General features: G+C 41.6%; 1 protein-coding gene across 3 annotated transcripts in view; it reads left to right on the top strand.

The window, feature by feature from the left end:
* LOC149848900 (hyperosmolality-gated Ca2+ permeable channel 2.3-like) overlaps positions 1–22701 on the top strand; it is a 177545-nt gene that overhangs the window by 78037 nt on the left and 76807 nt on the right. For all 3 annotated transcript variants that reach the window (XM_089997943.1, XM_089997926.1, XM_089997934.1), the window contains exon 5: positions 5886–6095. In XM_089997943.1, the coding sequence (XP_089854069.1) occupies positions 5886–6095 (210 nt within the window). The remainder of the gene's footprint in view (positions 1–5885; positions 6096–22701) is intronic.

Genomic DNA, 22701 nt, shown 5'->3' with positions numbered 1-22701 from the left:
ACCTTGAGCGCATTACAGCGTAAACTTTCCTTTGTCAAATCCCGCACAACCATTGAAATCAAATAGTTTAGAAGTGGAGTTTCAATAATTGTGAATTCGTTTGTTGAAACCAAGAAGAAGCTTACTAAAACAGTTTTATTAACTCACGGTTTAATAAAAGAGAAATTTTGAAACACATTTTATACCAAATTTACCAACATGTCCTCAGGAGCGAAACTTCAGGGAAAGAGTTCTATCTTGACCTCATCACGCCATCGTGCCATCGCAGACTGTATTGCCTATCCATTACCTGTCCACAAAATGGGTCAGTTTCGCTAAAAACTGGTAGGTGCACAGATATGACAATATTGAACATAATTAAGTAGAATAATTTAATATGTCAAACAGACTGACAATTATATAGCAATTTAATTTCAACAGATTCACAAAACAACTATCATGAGCACAATGCTAAAATTATTACAAGCATTTTACTGGCACAAGTAGGCTAACTATTACAAGCAAAGCACTGCACAAGAAAGTTAACTAGCAAAATGCAATGTTTCATCAACCACACACACAATTCCATAAGTATTGAACCTGTTGTACCGTATAACTTTCATACGTGCACAATTGAACACATGGTGTGATCGGATTTAAATTATGTTTCGATATTAACTGGCTAAGCGGGTACGCACAAGACACGACTCTAGAAATAGCCTAGACTGATCCGGGGGTTTATTATGTTATGTATTTTATGATAACCCGGATAGCTGACTGAGTCCGCACCTAAGGGGACGGTCGGTGACAAAGAGAGAAATCCTCAAAGCAGCATAAACAATGGATGCATCCCAAACATGGAGAGCTACCACCTAGGATATTTATGGTAGTCCCATTCCCCTAATTCCGATGACTGGGGAAGCCGAGTCTTTTGCTCATAACTGCCATTAATGGCCTGTCCATCGAAGTTTTGTACCTTCCTGTCCTCTCTCCTAATAGGAGTCAGCGATTCAAATGAGTACATCAGGGGTAGTTAACTGAAGACCCATTTTACATACTCTGGCCTTTCGATCAATTCGAGTATCTTGCCGTTGAAGGCGGAAACATCACTTATTTAGGTGATCACAACATTTTGTTATTTGCACTCATCGAGGTTGCCACAACCTCCTCATCCAATCATCGCAACGTAAGAAGACGTACTTGTCAAAAAGTACAGTCGTACTTGTCAAAAGTACGACTACGATGAAAGGGTAATGGTTCCACCAAAAGAAACCCTAACAAATATTATCTGCAAAAGAATTAATACAACACCGCCTGGCAAGATAAGTCTTGAGTTCACTTCAACAACATTTTTCATATATCATAATGCAAGGTCATCTCGGATCTCTCGTCCGATCAACAAAGTACTTAACATGTTGTGCATGTCTAAAAGTACGCTATACTGAACCAGGGAGGTGTGTGGGCTTCTCAAAAGGAACACCCAACACACAACTTCATAATGATCCCAAGAATAAAGGAGTGCTCATTTGGCACGATTCATCCTTAAAAGCCATAATGCCACATTAAGTCATTCACACAAGACACAACACTATCAATCTTACATCTAAAATTTATCTTAGTATCGACATGTGACACTAGATTGATACATAAAGAATGAGTCCTTCAACAGAACCCCACTCATTCATATACTCATGCCCCTGATCGGGGTTATTCAAAATGAGCCACAACTTGAATCAAGGTTATAAAACATTTCTCCCAAGTGTGTGGACTTGGGAGGGGCCAAATGTGACTTCGCAATCCTGCAAGACTTAATCATACTTTGCAAAAGTTGTGCATTTTGAAGAGCCCTGAGTTTGCTTGCAGAAGGAAAATCCGCTTTAAAAGAACTATAGTGCACAAGTGCAACTTCTAGTGTTTTGAAAACAAGTGATAACAGGATAGGCACAAGACTACATTTATGTAAGTACATATTTATCATAAATGTGAGCATATGCAGGTTATCAAATGACGACAAGCAACTCTCGACTTGCTATGCCGCACATCAAGCGAAAAACACATAAATAACACACGAGGTGCCAAACCATACCTTGATCACTTTAGATAGGCAAACACATAAGGTCATAAGTAATACATGAGACACGAAATCGTACCTCTCTCAAAGAAAATATGCAGGCAGAAATGTATACAAGCAAACAAGGGCATATGTATTTCAAAAAGTACGAAACCACACCTCAAATTCATAAACAACTACGCAAAATAAAAATCGAATAATGAAATTGTACATCAACCCATAGAAAAGTACAGGCAAGTATATATGCAAACAATTTAGGGCATAAGTATTGCAAAAAGTGCGAAACCACCTTCAACACATAAGCAAATACACAAATTAATACTCGAAGAGTAAAACCGTACCTCGACTCATAAACATGGAGACAAGAATAATAAGTCACGCAAAAGCAGTATAAATCTAAGTACAACTAGCATAGACATTTTAATTATTTCAACTTAATTAGATCTTATTGCCCCTTGTGCGACTTTACCCTACCTTGGGATGTCGTGCAGCTGCGTACGCCTACGCGAGAGGATAATACGAGGGTTGAGCCGTGGAGCACGATCGGGACCTATTGCGTAAATATGCAAGAGTGTTAAATATTAAATTTTGCTAATATAATTAATGGTGCGACGAGGACATGGGTAGGTTTAGGCGTCAGGGACGAGCCACTACCGAAAACAGCAAGGTGGCAGAGAAAGCGCCATTGCCAAACATAGCGAGGCGGCAGGGGGCGAGCCCCTGCCGACAGCAACGAATCGGTAGGGGGCTAGCCCCTACCGGCAGCACTAAAGCAGCAGGGGTCGCACCCCTGCCGACGGCAGCGAAGCGGCAAGGGGCTAGCCCCTGCCGACAACAACGAATCGGTAGGGGTCGCTCCCCTGCCGACAACACTGAAACGGCAGGGGGTCGCACCCCTGCCGACGACAGCGAATTGGCAGGGGGCTAGCCCCTGCCGACAGCAATGAATCGGCAGGGGTCGCTCCCCTTCCGACCATACTGAAACGGCAAGGGGTCGCACCCCTGCCGACGACTGCGAATCGACAGAGGGCTAGCCCCTGCCGACAACAATGAATCGGCAGGGGTCGCTCCCCTGCTGACCACACTGAAACGGCTGGGGATCGCACCCCCGCCGACGACTGCGAATCGGTAGGGGGCTAGCCCCTGCCGACAGCAACAAAGCGGCAGGGGTCGCACCCCTGCCGACTGCAGCAAAGCGGCACGGGGCTAGCCCCTGCAGACAGTACTGAAGCGGCAGGGGTCGCACCCCTGCCGACGGCACTGAAACGGCACGGGTCGCACCCCTGCCGACGACAGCGAATTGTCAGGGGTCGAGCCCCTGCCGATGACAGCGAATCGACAGGGGTCGAGCCCCTACCGTCCGGCGAAAGGATGATGGCAGGGGGACAAACCCCTGCCGAAGAGAGAGAGAGAGAGAGAGAGAGAGAGAGAGAGAGAGAGAGAGAGAGAGAGAGAGAGAGAGAGAGAGAGAGAGAGAGAGAGAGAGAGAGAGATCGGGGCGAGGGGGTGTCACAGGGCCAATGGTCCCTCTGTCGTGCCTTCCAGCGAGGTGACAGAGAGAGGGGCGAAGAGGGAGGAGGAGGGGGAGGTGAAAAGGGAGGTGAAGAGGGCGTACCTGGAAGGAGAGGAGGCGAGGTGGCTGGCGGTCGGCGGCGTGCGCGGGAAAGGAGGAGGCGTCGATCGGGGTTGCCGCCTGCAGGGAACGAGAAGGGGGGGGGGGTGCATCGATCCTCCCCTCCCGCAATGCTCTTAAAGAGCTCGGGGAGGGGTGACAAAAAGGGGAAACCCCGATGGGTTTCCCTATCGGGCCGAAGGCGCGGTGGGGGAGTGCGACGCACAGGAGAAAGACCTCTTGTGTCAGGTTTTTTTTGTTTAAAAACCTTAACGGCGATGGCGTCCGATTTTTTTTTTTTTTTTGAAAACTCGGGTTTTACATCGGTAATAAAATACAAATTGTGTGCTCAGCTACCCCGGGAACCCTACTTGACCTCGAGGACTGTACCCATTTGGTGTATCCGCGCGCAATGGTAAATTAAAAAGAGAAACTTAAAGTTCTGTGCATTTAATAGGACATGCATATGGAAAGAGGGGAACTTAAATGAAAGATAATAAATGGGGTTCATGTATTGCACATAAATCAGGCATATTCCTGCTATGCATTAGATCATGTATGTTTACTTGTTCCCGTTTTTGTTATATGTTGATCAATGCATGATGTTCTCTCTTGCTTTTAAATGCCTTATTGATTCAATTATAATCCATGTTACTTGCTTCGTGTTCCCTCATGCTCAATGTTTATTTTATTTTTGCATGAATGGTTAATTGTTTTATGATTTGGTTATAATTGTATCATTCTAAAATATTACATGGATCTTATTTATGTTTTTTTTCTTATTTGATTCATTAGGGAAACCTGTACACAGAGTTCTTCGGATTTCTGACCCTCTACTTTATTGGTTTTTCCCAGATACAGGTGATCAGTGAAGTCAACTCGCTTCTGAGTGGATATGAAGGTCACATTTGCTTCAGACTGCTTCATTTACGGACAGAGTGACTACTTTTGTTTCTTTTAGTTCTTTTTATTTCCTGCAGTTGTTATTTCACTTTTGGACTTGAGTATGTGACTCCTATCGATTCATTAATAAAAGAGTTAGTTGGTTGGTTATGGATGATAAACGTAAGTTTGTTTGTGGTGTGTGGTTATCCAACTGAAATTGGAACTGTAAGGACCCCAGGTCTCTGGGAAGTTTTCCGCAACTCTTAGAAAAAAAAAATCATTTTTCAAATGTATGAGTTGGGGTCGTTACAGAGAGAGTCGGGGGAGAGGCTCGAACGCCTCTCCTCCCCCTCTCTCGCTCCTTTTGTAGAGGCCGCAGGGGGTGGGCGGCCCCCTGTATGCTGCCACTTGCCAGCCCCTGAAAGCCCGTTCGACGGGCTGGGGCTGTCTCGGGTATGGATCTGGGTCGGGTCCAAACCTGGCTCGGGTCTGAATTTTTTTTTTTAACACTGGGTTTTACAATTGACATACATATGAATATATATATATATGTTTGTATTGTATATTGGATATTTATGTATTTTTTTCTTTTATTTGTAATAGGTCATTCCCATTAGGGACATTTTTGTATTTTTTTTTTATATTCTTTTAGCTGTTGGGACTAGCCCAACTAGCTGTTGAGCTAGTCCAAGGGCTAGCCAAAGTAGCCGTTGGACCAGCTCACCGGCTAATTGGACTAGCCCTCTTGCTTCTCCTCTCTTCTATATATATGGGATCTCTCTCATATATTATGTATGTTTTTCCTTAAGCATTTTATTAATAAAAATTATTTATTATTTATTTTCTTCTTAGCCCTTTATTGGCTTGTCTTGGTGTATTTCTTGTGCTCTTTGAATTTGCCCTTTTGTGGCTCCTGTATTGTCTATTGTGGCATTGTATTTGTGCACATCTCTCTTTGTTTTGCACACTTTTGTATTGTACACATACCTATTGTATTTCATTACATTCTCCAACCATGGTGTCAGTATGCCAATGATGTTTACTAATGTGAATGGTAGATTTAATCATTCATTTCTCCTGCATAATCATTTACTGCAGAAGAAATAAAGTACTCATATTGCACTTGATGCCACAATTTTAATGACTATTGTGTGTTAATATGTACCTTGAAAGATGAATTATACATCTTGCAAGCCATTCATGTAACTGTAACAATTCAAACATTCATGTAACTCTGAATAATGTTCATCCATTGAATAGTGAATTTCTGTTCCTATTCATAAGCGTTGGCTATGCAAAAGTTAAATCACTCTTAGTGGAAGGAAATGTTTTCTGCAGGAATATAATTATATTGCTTCTAAGAGGCTTGAATACTTCTATTCTTCTAAACCTCAGCCAGATCAGTTCACCATTGTTGTTCGTGGAATCCCTGTCACTGAGGGGAGTACATTGGATGATAGTGTTGAAAAGTTTTTTACAGAGTACCATCCTTCAACCTACCTTTCACATGTAGTGGTTCGCAGAACAAGTAGACTTCAAGCTCTTATTGTAAGGATTTTCTCTGGATTTGTATCCGTTTCTTCTTCATCAACTTTTTACGAGATATTATGGTTGATAACTCTACTGGAAAATTCATTCATTGATATACTTACGCTTATTTTTTTATGATTAAATTCAGTTTCAGAGGTCATTAATATCTTTTTTGACGTAGTTACATCTACTTGATGCTGCTTAAATGTAACATGGGTATTTGTACCAGGCTTTTCTTGTACAGATTACACATGGGTATGGGTCAACTGTGTTTCAAACTCAACTCTACCCATTTTATTATCTTATGATCCAACCAGTGTGTAGACTGTGCTCAACACGGAAAGTGTCTATTGTTAGTTTTTTTTACAGCATTCATTATTTATTAGTTAAGTATATACCTGTGACATACTTAGACTTCTCATTCGTGATTGACCATCTATAATGTAGCATGATTATGCATTTTTGATATGTCTACATGCTTTGCACACACACACACACACAGATATATGTATATAAATGTATAGAGAAAATTTGGTACCATACCCTCTAGTAGAAACCACCTGTTCCTTCATGTTTTCTTGGTTTTTTGGTGAATCAAGCCCTATGGATATTATCTATGTGGTTTAGTTAGTCAAAAATATGTTTTACATCATCCATTCTTATTGTATAAGCAGATTTTTCTGAGGGCTACAAAATTAAATGGTCTACAATGCCTCAAAATTTTGATATCAAGAAAATCATATTTTTATGTGAAAACCACCCAATGACAAGCGCATTTCCTAGTAAATGGACCATGCTGAATGTATTCATGGGGTCAAATATGCCAAATAAAGCTCACACCTATGAGATTTAGCTAGAGAGTATTGTACTCTAGATTGTGGCCAATATTTTCCAATATATATATATATATATATATATATATATATATATATATATATATATATATATATATATATAGAGAGAGAGAGAGAGAGAGAGAGAGAGAGAGAGAGAGAGAGAGAGAGAGAGAGAGATGTACCAATGTTTTCATTTAAATTTTTTTTATGTTGTACCTTGTACCTGCATCCATACCTACGTGACATAGCTTACAACACACTTCTCATCATAGTGTCAGAAAGTTCAACCTGCAAGAGACAAAGGTGAGGTAAAGAGAGAAGAGGGGAGTCGGCGGCAATAGGGTTTACCCCTTTCTCTTATTATTTATATGTATTGTACAAAGTATAACATTACACAAGTAATAAAAATAAATTACAATATGCCACCGCCCTCTTGGGGCGCACACGCATCCCGAGGTGGATCCTTGGAATGTGGTGCGGGTCGGATCCATGATCCAAAACTAACAGCCTCCCTCAAGTTGAGTATGGTCTTTGATCATGCTCAACTTGTCCTTGAGTGCCCAAAACTGATGAGTGGATATTCCCTTGGTAAAGATGTCAACAACTTGCATATCTGACCGAACATATGCAGGTTCAATTTCTTTTTCTTCCACCTTTTGTCTAACAAAGTGTTGATCAATCTCGATATGCTTCGTGCGACAATGAAGGATGGGATTGAAGGCAATATTAATAGCACTCTGATTATCGCAAAGAAGCATAGAAGACGAGATCAGTTCTTGTAATTCTTGCAGTAGATGTCTCACCCATGTAACATCGGCTGTTCCTGCTGCCATTGCACGATACTCTGCTTCAGTACTAGATCGCGCCACTGCCTTTTGCTTCTTACTACTCCATGTTACTGTAACGACCCCAATCCATACCCTTTAAAAATGCGGAATAAATTATTTTTTTCTAAGAGTTGCGGAAACCTTCCCAGAGATCTGGGGTCCTCACAGTTCCACTTTCCATTGGATAGCCCAACCACCACAAACGAAGTTGCAATCATCATCCATAAGAACCAACTAAAACTCTTTTATTAAAGAACCAATAAGAGTCTCACACACAACTAAAAAGTGAAGTAATCAACTGCAGAAAGTAAAAAGAACTAAAAGAAGCAAAAATAGAGCCACTATGTTCCCTGCTGAAACTGACAAGCGCAAGTATGACTCTCATCCATCCCCAGTAGTCAGTCCAACCTCACTGTTCACCATGTCCTGTGAAAAACCAACAAAGTAGGGTGTCAGAACCGAAATTCTGAGCACAGCTACTTCTAAAGAAACCAGGTGAGAGAAAGAACATGGATAAGATTTCATGCAGTGATTTCAGTGAGTGCAGATATAAAATTTGCAACATTCAAATATCCATAACTACCAATAATTGCGTATGCTCACTAGTCAAGAACAGTAAAACAGTACCATATATCAGGAACTAAATAGCCAAACCTTGCAGCATGATTTCAAGAAGTAAATCATATGCTACCACCACTTCATGTCATGATATCAAGAATGATTCAACCATGCATGATCTAATAATGCATGATTTCTTCTGTTATCTTTCATTTAAATTTCATATTTTCATATGCATGCCCTATTAAATGCACACAACCTTAAGTTCCTCTTTTTTTTATTTACCGTTGCCCGCGGATACACCAAACGGGTACAAACCCCGAGGTCAAGTAGGTTCCCAGGCTAGCTTAACACACAATTTGTATTTTATTACTGGGTTCCAACTTAGCCTTCAATCGATATCAAGAAACAACACCATCCATCGGAATATTAGACCTCCACATCTAATGTCGGGGACACAAGGGACACCCCACGCCCACAAGTGTCACTTCCTTGGTACCATAACAACAGATGTGTCAAACATCACTCCCGGGTAAAGTGACAGACTCTCTCTAAAACCGTGGTCAGGAGAAAGAACCTCAATATCGGGTTCGGGGGACAATTTTACAGCACACGGAGTTTTTGTATCCTCACAGTCTACCCAAGACCGGATATCCAAGATTCTCATACTCCAGATGAGATATCCCAGAATGTATATTACATTGTTCTTATTCTTTTTATTAAAGTTAATTCTTTAAGTTTGCAACACCATATGCAAAAGTAAAGTGAAAACCCCGCATCCTCCCTTGCAGAGACCCATTCGGGACTCCAGCCCGTATAAACCACTAGAACAGTGTAATAATGTGCCAAACCATCTTATGTGGTTTTAGTGATGCAATTAAAAACATATGTGAAAGGAAACCAAACCCACGGCTCTCCAGGCCGATAATGGTCCATTTAGGCCATCGGTGCATCACATAATAAAACCAAAATAGTGTTTCATTTATAACACTACGCCAAAATGCCAAAAAGCATATATATTCATGCAAATATAAACCCAAACATATGCATGTCATAATTCATTCATATGCATTTTCAATATGTGTGTGTTACCTACATCACATATGGGTATTAACCAAATCCATGGTTTCTTTAAGTGTGTGAGTGTTCATGTACCACTTCACATAATAAATCAAGCATTCATGCCCAAGAAGAATTATCAATAACCAAATCATACTCATCTTCCAGATTTCACAACTAGTATAATGGAAAGCAAAACAACATTTACATAATTACTAGGCAAAAGTGTAAGCTTTGCCATATTCTAGGGAAGTTAGTCGGGCTTACCAATCCCAGACCCGCCAACCTCCTAGCTAGAAGTTTAGTCAATTCAGTCCAGCAAGTAATACTCTCAATGTCACTTTATATTGAACTTCATATTATAAAGCATATAACCCCATCGGCTATTCATATGATAACCAAATGAATATACCTTAGTCAAATCATAAGTGAAAGGAAAACAAGCCCACACAGATGCAGTTTCATGATAGGATTATCAATTTCAGTTCAACATGAAACGACCCTCACATATGCAGTTTTAAATAACAATCAAATTCCTTCTTGATAGTACCAGCCAATATGTAATTTATGAATAACCAAAAATAGGGTAGGAAAAAGATTGGACACTAATGGTTTATTTAGCAAAGAAATGAATAAAAGCTAAATAACTTTCACAAGAAGTAGAGTTGTTTCAATCCTCCAAACTCATTACAACAAGAAGTCCCCCACGGAAGGGTAAAATGACATACCCCTTCTATTAGTAAAATAATCAAATGCAAACTGAAAACAAAAATTCAAATTCTGGGAATCCAATATTCATTCCAAATAAAATGCTACATTATGGAATTAACAAGACAGGATATGCAGTACATTTCAGAGGCTTAATTAACAACCGCATCTACAAATCCCAAACAGTCCTTAAGTACTTGGTTTCAAGAATACAAGCACTCAGGTTCAGATAAACATATTTTAGGTGAGTAACAGTATCAAGACTTAACTCCATACGCATAAACTAACTGTTTTCATGACTTTAGATTATGGTTACCATATCATATCCAAGAATGAAACATTTGGCAGAGAAAACAGAGGAAAACGTAACACAAAGATCGGCTAACAACAAATTTTGACCCCCATGTTATGTTATACCATTCTACTTCTAACAAGTGTAGAGAGAAGACAAAAGGAAACATTAAGAACCTCCTTAACCTGTCATAGAATGAAATAAAAATATCGACAGAAAAAAAAGAGAACTCAGACCACCTGAGTTACTCGTTTCCTAACTGAGAAACCCCCAAGTATGGGGTAATCCCTATAAAACACTCGGGACTTACACGGCTGAATCATCCACTACCTCAGTCGACCCCACAATGGGCCCGATTTGGGATTTTTTTTCTTCTCCTATTTAAATCCCAGCCCAAAGATACCATCGAAGAAAAGAGGGGTTTCTCGGGAACCCATCTCAAATCAACGTATGGAATCGAACCCCTGTTCAATTCCTCACCCAAAATCCAAGAAGCACCGTACCTGTTTCCGATGGGTTTCTCGGCGATCTTTCCGGCGATCGGAGGCTGGAGTCGCGAAGGCCAAGCTGCTGGTGTCGCTCCTTGCTGCTGCCGTGACAGGGAGCTCGCTGGAGGTTGGCGATGGTGGATGTGGGTTGCCGCAGCTCGCCGGCGACTTCTTTTCCTCCGACGCGCGCACACAGACAGAGAGAGAGAGACGTGGAGAGATGGGGGAAGAGAGAAACGAGGGAAGAGAGAGAGACGAGTGAAGAGGGCCCCCTCTCCACTCCCTTTTATCGGCCAAGACCCTCCTCTACCGAGATGCAGGGGTCGGTTACGCCCTGCGTAACCCCCCCTTTCTTGATTATGTTAGGGTTTTATCGGGCAACCCTCCCCCTATTAAAATGAACTCGGGTCCGAGCCCGTGACCCGCGATACCAAATCCAGTCTACAACTGGATCCGGGTCGCCAAACGCTAGTGGATCCTCAGTTGGATCCTTGCGGGTCCAACTGTGGGTCCAACCGTTGTTTATTTATTTATTTTTTTCTTATAATTAATATTAATTATTTATTTAATTTGAATTTCACATTATACATATAATTTAACCCCCATCAATATGGATCCGCAAGTTGGATCCAAGTGGATCCAACTGTGGATCCTCGAGTTCGCTTAATATATATATATATATATATATATATATATATATATGTACATATATATGTATATATATATGTATATGTATATTTCTATTTTATTACTAATATTAATTTTATTTTAATATAACAGAATTATTTAAGCATAAATACCCCTTTATGGGTCTTGGATCCGAAACTGGATCCCAGGCCCAAATCACCCATATATCATAATATATTTAAATAAATGCCTAAAAATTATGGTTATTACAGTTACAATATTATTGCCGATAAGAATGCAATACCCTGAAACTGATCTGCGCTCGTCAGGATCACCAGCCCAGTCCGTGTCTGTGTAAGTGAATAGTCGATGCCCTGACGTATAAGCTGTGCCCTTGGTATACATCAAGCCATCTCCAATCGTCCCCTTTAAATACCGAAGGATCCTCTTCACTCCTTCCATATGTACATCTGTAGGAGCATGCATAAACTGTGAAGCCTGATTGACAGAGTATGCTATGTCAGGCCTAGTGAATGTTAAGTATTGTAACATCCCTACAACTCGACGATACAAAGTAGGATCATGATAAGTAGTGCCTTCTTTAGCACTTAGCTTATGATTTAGAAGGCAAGGTGTGCTAATTGGTTTACAATTCTCCATCCTTGTAGCAAGTAAAATATCAATAGTGTACTTATGTTGGCTCAATGTAATAGTCTCATGTCGACTATCAACTTCCACACCCAAAAAATATCACAAGGGACCCAAGTCTTTCATCTTGAATTTAGCCATCAGCATAGACTTAACCCAAGATATGTGAACCTCATCACTTCCGGTGATAATGATGTTATCAACATATATAAGCACCCAAACAATAGTTGAATCACTTTTGAATATGAACAATGAATGGTCTAGATCACTTTTAGTGAACCCATGATGCTGGATCTTCGTGGAAAAACTTTCAAACCAAGATCGAGAAGCTTGTTTCAAGCCATAAAGAGAGCGTCGAAGTTTACATACCCAATTGGATGAATCATGCATGCTATAACCAGGTGGCTGCTCCATGTAAACTTCTTCCTTTAGTTCACCATGCAGAAATGCATTTTTAACATCAAGTTGACTGAGTGATCATCCATGTTGTAACGCCAATGCAATGATAATCCTGACGGTGCCCAATTTTACTACTAGGCTGAACGTTTCATCGTAGTCCTGCCCATACTGCTGTGTGAAGCCTCGTGCAACCAGACGAGCCTTATAGCGCTCAACACTGCCATCCGGTTTGTGCTTGATCTTGTACACCCATTTGGATCCTACAACATTCTTGTTATCTGGCCTTGGTACAATCTCCCATGTATTGCATTCATGCAATGCTTCCATTTCCTCATTCATCGCCTCTACCCAGGCACGGGAATGTACAACCTCATGAAAAGAGGAAGGTTTTGTTTCTTTGGACACTCTGGTTAGAAATGTTTGAAAATCCAAAGAGAAATTGTTATAACTTACCCAACGATCTATAGGATGTCTAATCCGAGTGGAACGTCGTAGAGGAGTCTCATCATTGACTGGATGAGCTCTACGAGAATAAACAAGACCAGAAAAATGTGAGGATGTTGTTGTAGGAGGAATGTCTTCTATATGCGGTTCCACATCGAAAGTATAAGGTTCATTGTCTGTCAATAAAGATGAATCCTCATAAGGCAACGAATCATATAAAAGTGAGTCACTGAGCCAAGGATCATAACTGTCCTGTGTATCTGTGGAAGATGAACCCAGAATGTCAAAATTTTCATCATAAAAAACAACATTTCTAGATACTCGAATTTTGCCTGTATGAGGATCATAACACCTGTATCCCTTATAGTCATCTGCATACCCAAGAAACTTGCACTGTACAGCTTTGTCTTGAAACTTATTTCTCAATGAATGATCAATATGAACATAACATACGCAACCAAAATGATGTAGTTCATCATATGATGAATGACAATTATAAAGAACAGAATACAGAGAATTATCTTCAAGGATGGTCATGGGCAACCTGTTGATAACGTAAACAGTTGTATGAAAAGCCTCTGTCCAAAGATAGAAAGGAATACCCACAGTGTGCATCATGCTCAAGGCTGTCTCAACAATATGCTTGTGTTTTCTCTCAGCTACTCCATTTTGTTGAGGAGTATGAGGGCAAGAAATGTTACGTGTAATGCCATGCTCCTTCAAATATTCACTAAAATCATGGGATATGTATTATCCCCCCATCACACTGGAAATATACAACATTGGTATTGAATTGATTTTGGACTAGTGCATGAAATTGTTTGAACAACTTGAAAACTTCATGTTTGTTTTTCATAAAGTAAATCCAACTAAATCGAGTGTAAGAGTCAAGAAAGAGTACATAATATCGAGATCCAGAAAGAGAGGCAGTGGGCGCAGGACCGCAAACATCTGAGCATATAATCTCAAAAGACTTTGTTGCCCTTTTATTGATACTATGAAAAGGAAGTACATGACTTTTGCATAAGTGACAACTTGGACATTTTGACTCTAAACTGACTGCGGGTATTAAACCTTTAGCAGACAACTTGTCAAGCAAAACTTGACTACAATGACCCAAACGAAGATGCCATAAGTCTGGCTTATTAAGTTTCAAGACTCTAGAAGAAGAACTATGATCTGTAGATCGACTCAAAAATGTTGGAAAGGAAGAAGCTGAAGAAGCCACTGCTACGGAAGACGACGTCTTCAAAGGCACATGAGATTCTTCAAAGACGTACATGTTCTCGCGCCGTTCACCTTTAGCGAGCGTCTTCTTGGTGTGAAGGTCCTTAAGATAAACAGGAGTAAATTCAACGAAAGAATTTGTTTCATCAACTAATTTTGACACAGATAGAATATTCTTTTGAATAGCAGGTGTGAGTAAGACATTTGACAAGGGTAATTGAGATTTAGGCAAAGAAAGGGAGACCTTTCCAGTGTGAGAGATGGGGTTGTGAGATCCATCTCCTATGACTATAGTGCCATTTCCAGTGTAAGGAGTCAAGTGAGAAAATTTACCTGCATCAGAAGTAACATGTGCTGCTGCCCCTGAATCAATATACCATATACCTTCATCATTTTTGTAATAAACGAAAAAAAAAATAAAATAGCTTGGATTTGGGTCGGATCCGGACCCGGACCCGACTCGGACCCAACTGAGGCACCGCCTTTGTTTCCCCTTTTGAAAGACGAGGCCGAAGGAGGGGAGGTTCTCGAACCCCCCTTGCTGTCTCTCCCCCTCACCATCTCTCTTCCCTTCTCCCTCGACTCTCTCTCTCTCTCTCTCTCTCTCTCTCTCTCTCTCTCTCTCTCTCTCTCTCTCGTCGGTGATGCCTCCGTACCCGACCTCGCATTTGCCGAGTAGTGGCCACCGACAGCCCCCTCCTTCTGGAAAGCTCTCTTCCGACAGCCTCAGGTACGCCTTTTTCCCCCCTTTTCCCCTCTCGTTTTTCCTCACCTCTCATCAGCAGGGGGGTTACCCCCTGCTTTTCTCTTAGGATCGACCGACAAGGGGGGGGGGGGGGGGCTGAGCCCCTGTCGTCGCCCCTCATTGGCAGGGGGATTTCCCCCCTTCCTCTCCCTTTTGGGGTCGACCGATAGGGGGACTGACCCCTGTCGTCGCCACCCGTCGGCAAGGGGACTCCCCCCTTGCCTCTCGCTCTGGGTCTACCAGGAGGGTGGTGCTGAGCACCCCTCCTGGTCTGTCTCCTCTTCGGAGGGACGACAGGGGCGAGGCCCTGTCGTCAGCCTACTCCAGCAGGTCGGTAGGAATCAAGCCCCTGTCGCCCCCGCTCTCTTTTTCGGCAGGCGGCAGGGCTGCCGCCTGCGTCGCTTCCTCTCAGGCAGAGGGCTCCCGAGGGAGGGCTCTCGGGTGGCCCTTGTGTTGTGGTTGGCAAGGTGGCAGGCCCCCTGCCTGCCTCTTGTTCAGGCAGGTCGGCGGGGCCGAACCCCTGCCACCTCCTTTCTTCAGGTTCTCGGTAGGTTGGCAAGGGTCGAGCCCTTGCCACCTCTTTGAGTTCGGGAACGATGGCAGGGGCTGAGCCCTCTCGCCGTCTCCCTCTTTTTTTTCTTGATTGAGTGGGCAGGGGTCGAGCCCCTGCCACCTCCCTATGTTCGGATAGGTCGGCAGGGGCCATCTTTTGTCATTTTCCCTGCGTTTTGGTAGGAGGAGAGTGGTCGAGCCCCCTCCTTGCTCCCTCTTCCCTGGCATCAGGCAGGGGCTTCACCCCTGCTTGTTTGCGTGTTTGTCAAGCAGGGACCAAGCCCTTGCCCCTGCTTCTTGCGCTTATAGGAGGTGCGCATGTGCACGATGCCCCTGCCTCTGCTTCCCTTACGTCAGGACGACGTCAGTGCCCCTGACCTTCTATTTTTGGTATTAGCTTGCTAAGATTGTTACTTTTGCAGCTCGTACGATGGATCCCGCTCGCGCTCCGCGACCCGAGCCGCTGATCGCGTACATCCGCGGACGACAGCAAACTTGCAACTCTCAAAGGTAGGGGAAGATTGCACAGAAGACTTGGACAATTGAATTAAGTTCAATTAACTAAATAGGGACCATTAAATAAATATATATATATATATATATATAGAAATATATATATATTTATACGAGTACACATTTAACTCAAGGACGAGGTTTCGCGATCCTTGTCCTTTACCTTGCCGTCGCGCATCGCACGAAAGATATGCGTTGCACTTCTGTTTACAGTCTTTACTTTGTCGTCGCGCTTTGTGCTAGGCTCTTGCTTTTGCATGTGTTGGTATTGCCTTGCTTTTGCAGATGACGTGCAGGTTCTTGCTCTTTGCGTATGCCTTAAAGGCATCCTCGTGGAGGATGCAAGGGGCATTTGCCACTCTCCCTCTTGCGACAAGAGTTCAGTCGGGAGCGAGTGACACATCCTCGTCTAAGGAGAGGGATACCTCGCAAGGATCCTGACTCTTCGTGTGCGCAGTCCTGCAAAGTCGACTTGAGATTTTAGGGAGCTGCGCAAAAGCATCAAAGATTGCTCCAAATCGAAGCATTTGGAAGGATGTGACTGGCTGGTTCTGCTCGCCTTCTTGCCATATCTCGGGTGATACAGAATTGGGGGTTCGAGCGAACTTCTTAGCGGGTGTTCTGTTGAGAAACCCGTATTCCGTCTATTGAGGCCGGTATCGAGTCATGCGAGACATGTAGATACCCCGATAGCGGATGTGATTCGACATAATCACATGCATAAGGTTGGCACAAGGTACTGCTGTTTCAAAAGATAAAGTAAAGTTGATAAACTTTACATCTTTGTGAAACACTCCTGTTGAGGCTTCTATTGAGGAGCTATATCCCTTTCATCATAGAGTACTTGTAGTCGTGCACGACACGTCTAGTACTGCGATGATCGGATGAGACGGTCGTGCGACCTCGAACAACGCTAAATGCAAAATGTTGTAATCACATAAATGGCCTCACATTCGCCTTCACAGGCAAGATGCTCGAGTGATTTAAATACCACAACATAGAATGGGTCGTTAGTTAAGCAACCCCTAACGTACCTATTCGCTTCTTTGTGTCTGTCAAGGGAGAGGACAAAGCGGTACAAACTCCAATGGACAGGTTGTTAACAACCACCCTACGGGCAACGATCCAGCCTCCCCAGTCATTGGAGTTAGGCGAAAGAGGCTACATTAGTTAGCTCAACACTTCTGCAGAAGTTGGATGCGTCAGTGGCACAACCTTTTTTGAGGAATCCTCTCTCGGCTAAAGTCGTCCCTTTGGAGCGAACTTAACTAGCTATTCGGGTTATTGAAAATACATAAAATAACAGACGCCCGAACTAGTTTCAGTTGGTTCTATGTTTTGCCTGCGCATACCCGCAGGTTCGTAATTATCGAAACATAAGGTCTGTTCACACTGGTCGTTGAGTCGTGAGATTCGCTTGCACTACTGCTTCACTTGCATTACTGCTTCTCTTGCACTACTGCTTCTCTTGCACTACTGATTCGCTTGCACTACTGCTTCGCTTGCACTACTAATTCGCTTGCTTGCTCGATAGTTCAGTATGCTACTCGTTGAACTATGCACGCCTGTCAAGGCGTTACTCTAGTTGGTTAAACTGCTTACGCAGTTCTTTGCGAAGTAATAAGGAGTTTCTCATACTAGTTAAATGCTTATAATAATAGCATTATGCCAGTTGCTACATATTAGCATGTGACTTGTTTTATCCCTTGGTCGAATTGTTTGATGCTTATTGTAGCGTAGCACTTGTTGGCTTGCATCTCTTATGATTGATGTGATTGCATAAGCTCATAATCTACGAACTGGTGGCAACTAGGATTGATGTGGCCGCTTGTCTTATAAGCTGCTTACATATTGTGATATAACTGTTGTCGTATGATTGCTTATGAATGACTTGTGATGTAATGGTTTATGCCTTACGATTAATTTAATTACTTGTTCATGGACTGAGCCATTGTATGGTAATTATATGTTTTACGAGCATTGTTATGAGTGCTTGTCTTATTCAGTTGTTTTGTTTGGCTGACGGGTAGAATTAGTTACCCTTCGCCCATAGAATCAACTGAATTGCCATATTTGCGCGTTCTCATGTGTCGTTTACACATGCTTTGAGGGCCTATTTGAGGATTGTAATATTCCTTGTGTCAATAACACGATGCGTAGGATATTATGCTTCTATGTGAAGTGATACGATGCACATTGCTGATATGCATGCTTGTGCCCATATTATGGCTACTGACCCCGAGGCGGTCAATGGTTTAGAGCAGTCGATTATTGATGCATGCATCACTGAGTGGGGTGTCTGTCGAGCACCTGATCTCCAAAGGATTATCTGCGAGGGCGTGTATGATCAAGACCAGGTACCCGGCTAGAGTGGTAGATTCTCTGTGAGGATGTACACTGTCCACGAACGGGTAGCCGCAAAGACGGTGAACTCCTGTGTGGAAGTGTATGGTCCAAGACCAGGTATACCATCTAGGGCGGAATTCCTTGTGAGGTTATACATTTCCCAGACCAGGTGATCCAGCGTTGATCTTGTTGTTTGTATTAGTGGCTATCGACCCTGAAAACGGTCATTTGTGTTGATGCGTGTATCGCAATGATTTTCATTGGATATGACATTTGTTGGGGACCCGCTTCCCAAAGGTTTCGCTGTGGGGGGTATGTATGTTCAAGATCAGGTGACCCGGCTAGAGCGGTAGAATCTCTGTGAGGATGTACACTGTCCACGAACGGGTAACCGCGAAGTCGGTGAACTCATGTGAGGAAGTGTATGGTCCAAGATCAGGTACACTCTCTAGGCAGTAATTCCTTGTCAGCTCGTATATCTCCCGGACCGAACGATCCGACGTGGATCTTGTGTTTTTGCTTACCATAAAAAGTTATGGTGAGCTGTGACGATCTTTTGAGATTGTTTGTGATAGCCAACTATGAATTTATAGTTTCGGCTTTCTGTTTTAGCATGATTACATGCTTGACTCAGGTGTGAGAATCAGATCGTTAGCGATTTGAGTTAGTGATCATGTTTTGGACCTTCTACGGAAGGGTGAGCTTTTCTGAGAAGGTATGACGCCTTAGTGCGTCATAACCGGTGACGGTTAGCTGCGTAAGATTTTGAGAGATGAGAATAGGTTAAGGTTGTTCAGGACAACACGTTTGTTAGAAGTAGTGAGCGACAAACGATGTCCTGAGTGTGATTAGATGTTGTGACCTCGTTCTAGGAATGAGAACAAGCTAGTTGCTGTTAGAAAGTGACTTTGAATATTTTAGGTTCGATAATGAACCCATACACATGCACATTAAGTGCGAATATACCCACTTAAGGGAACAACACAAGCACATCAAGTGCTAATACATAAACCCATAAAAGGGATAAATATGACTTAAAGTCATAAGTTGAATATTATTGAAGAAATAGGAAGAAGAGGGTAAAAACCCTATACAATGGAGCATAAGCTCCTCCAAGGAGTGAGAGAATTACAAGGGGAAAGCCCCTATTTATAATACAAGCAAGGAGCCACTTAGGGGGCTCCCAAAGGAGTCGTTGGGAGCCCCCAACGGTCACATTTGTGACCGTTGGGGGCTCCCCAACGACTCTTTGGGGAGCCTCCCTAGGTGGCGCAAACCACTAAAAAAGAGAAAGAAAAAAGAAAAATAAAAGTAAAAATTATTAACATATTCCAAATGGAATATGCGTAAAACTGTAAAATGACTAAACTACCCCTATGCCTATAAATAGAAAAATATATATTTTATATATATAATTAGGATAATACATATGTATATATACCATATATGAATATGTATTATCCTTTATATATATAAAATATATATAAGATTACATAGGTTGAATGTTACATTTTAACACCCCCCCTCAAACTTTGCGTGGGGGAATGAAAAGATTGAAGAAAGCAAGAGGAAGACTCTCAAGGCTTCAAGAGCCTTCCGTACGAATGTCATTGTAAATGTCTTCCTCCAACGTCTTTAACGATGAGCACCTTCCATGATCTATCCAAGGTACTTCTTTTCCTCTTATCTTCAAGATCCTGTGAACAACAACAAAGAAACAAGTAAAACATATCTTTGCACTTTACTCAATTAGAACATTTCTAACAAGCTTAATTGAAACCATATCGGATGACACATACGCAACACAATGGTGCAAAAATATAACTTATGCATAGAAATTTGAAGCACATGATAGGATAATTATTTTAGCATGAAAAGTAAATTTAGAAAACCAAAGTTTCAAAATCATACATCATGTTAAAGAATGAGCGGAAGCAAATTATGCGGAGATGAATTGCAAGAATGCATAATGCATTCATATGGTCCAATATTGGACAAACATAACCCCATAATGGGGAATAACAAAATAGTCCACTAAGGGACACTACAATAAGCCTACGAAGAGGCATAAGCTATATATGCTTTATTGAATGAGGGCCTAAGCATGCATACAAGCACTTACAACAATGAATAAAAGAGACAATATCACAAGTCCACAAAGGGACAATACAAGCACAAGCCTTTAAGAAGGCAACAATATAAAAAGCCTCTTATTGAGAAGAGAGAAAGCTCTCAAGAATGAAAAATATACAAGGGGATCACCCCTATTTATACAAAAGGGAGAGGAGAGAAGGGGAGGCAAAATGCCTCAAAAGGAGAGCCCAAAAGGGGGCTCCCATGGAGTCGTTGGGAGCCCCCAACGGTCACATTTGTGACCGTTGGGGGCTCCAACGACTCTATGGTTGGAGCCCTTTTTGTTATTTAAAAAAATACAAAAAATAAAAGAGAAAAATAAAAAAAGAAAAATACATTTTAACAAAATCTGAAAATAGTTGTTTTCTAAAACAACTAGTGAAATTACAAAAATACCCCTATCGGGTATTGATGTAATATACAGAATATATATATATATATATATATATATATATATATATATATATATATATATATATATATATATATATATATATATATATATATAAGATACATTTTAACACCCCCCCTCAAACTTTACGGGGAAATGACGGAAAGTTTGCCAAGAAGAAACATGAAGCGAGGAGCCGGAAGAGCTTTAGTGAAGAAGTCCGCCAACTGATATTCTGAAGTGACATAGGGAAGAGCAATAGTTCCTCGCAAGAATTCGTCACGAACATAGTGGCAATCCATTTCGATATGTTTTGTACGCTCATGAAAAGTATGATTGCTCGCAATATAGATGGCACTCTTGTTGTCGCAACATAGCTTTGAGGCTTCGGTAATATCAACTCCCATGTCTTTAAGCAAACTGCGAAGCCATACAAGTTCCATTGTCGTGGTTGCCATAGCCCGGTACTCAGCTTCAGTGGATGATAGTGAAACTTTCTGCTGCTTCTTGCATCGCCAGGCAATCAAAGAGTCTCCTAAAGAAACACAAAAACCAGTAGTTGAGACTCGATCATTGGGATTACCTCCCCAATCTGCATCAGTATAAGCAAGAAGATTCAAGGAAGAAGAGGAGGATAGAAATAACCCTTTATTGATGGTATTCCGAATGTAGCGAATGATTCGGAGAACGGCACTCATATGCACAGTTGTAGGAGCATGCTGAAATTGGCTAACAGAGTGAACCGCATGAGTGATATCTGGTCTGGTGATGGTTAAATAGGTAAGAGACCCAATGAGTTGTCTGTAAGGTGTTGGATCTTCCAGAAGAACCCCATCCTCCAACCGCAATTCAGCATTAATAACCTCGGGAGTCTCTACTTTCTTATCATCAGAAATCCCAGACTTAGAACATATATCTGCAGCAAGCTTCATCTGTGACAAAATATATCCTCTAGGAGAATATGCAACTTCAATTCTAAGAAAATATCTGAGAAATCCTAAGTCAGACATATCAAAATTATTTTTTAACATATTTTTAACATTAATAATACTATTTTGATCATTCTCAGTGATAATCATATCATCAACATAAAGCAACAAAATTACGATACTAGAACCTGCATGTTTAACAAAAAGAGCAGTGTCAGTATAACAAGAGTGAAATCCTAACTTTATCATGATATCACTGAAACGATCATACCAAGCCTTAGGCGCTTGTTTAAGGCCATACAATGCCTTCAAAAGCCGAAGAGTTTGACCTTGCTTAATATTTATTCCGGGTGGCGGATCCATATAAACTTCTTCACTTAAACTTCCATTTAAAAAAGCATTTTTTACGTCAAGTTGATAAATAGGCCATTTTTTGGTTGATGCAACAGCTATTAAGGTCCTGACACTGGTCATTCGAGCTACGGGAGCGAATGTTTCTTCGTAATCAATGCCATATTCTTGGGAGTATCACTTAGCAACTAATCTAGCTTTATATCGTTCTAAAGAGACATTGCTTTTTGTTTTAACTTTGAAGACCCAGCGACAACAAATAGGTTTTTTGTGTGAGGGTAGATTAACTATTTCCCAAGTATTGGCCTTTTTTAATGCATTAAGTTCAACTTGCATTGCTTCAACCCAATGAGGCATAGATTTAGCTTGATTATAGTGTGTTGGTTCAAAATAAGAATGTAGGGTTATTAAACATGCCCGATAGTTGGGAGTTAAGGAATCATAGGATACAAACCTATTTGGGGGTATTGATATTCTAGAAGAATGCCTAACTTGTGGTTCCTCAGTGGATTCAGAAATTTGAGAGTATTTTTCGAGGGCACTAATAGGAT

The sequence above is a fragment of the Nuphar pumila genome, chromosome 1, assembly GCF_984573655.1.
Source record: "Nuphar pumila chromosome 1, dmNupPumi1.hap1.1, whole genome shotgun sequence".
Taxonomy (NCBI): domain Eukaryota; kingdom Viridiplantae; phylum Streptophyta; class Magnoliopsida; order Nymphaeales; family Nymphaeaceae; genus Nuphar; species Nuphar pumila.
The sequence above is the reverse complement of the archived record's forward strand: the minus strand, read 5'-3'. Positions and strand labels throughout refer to the sequence as shown.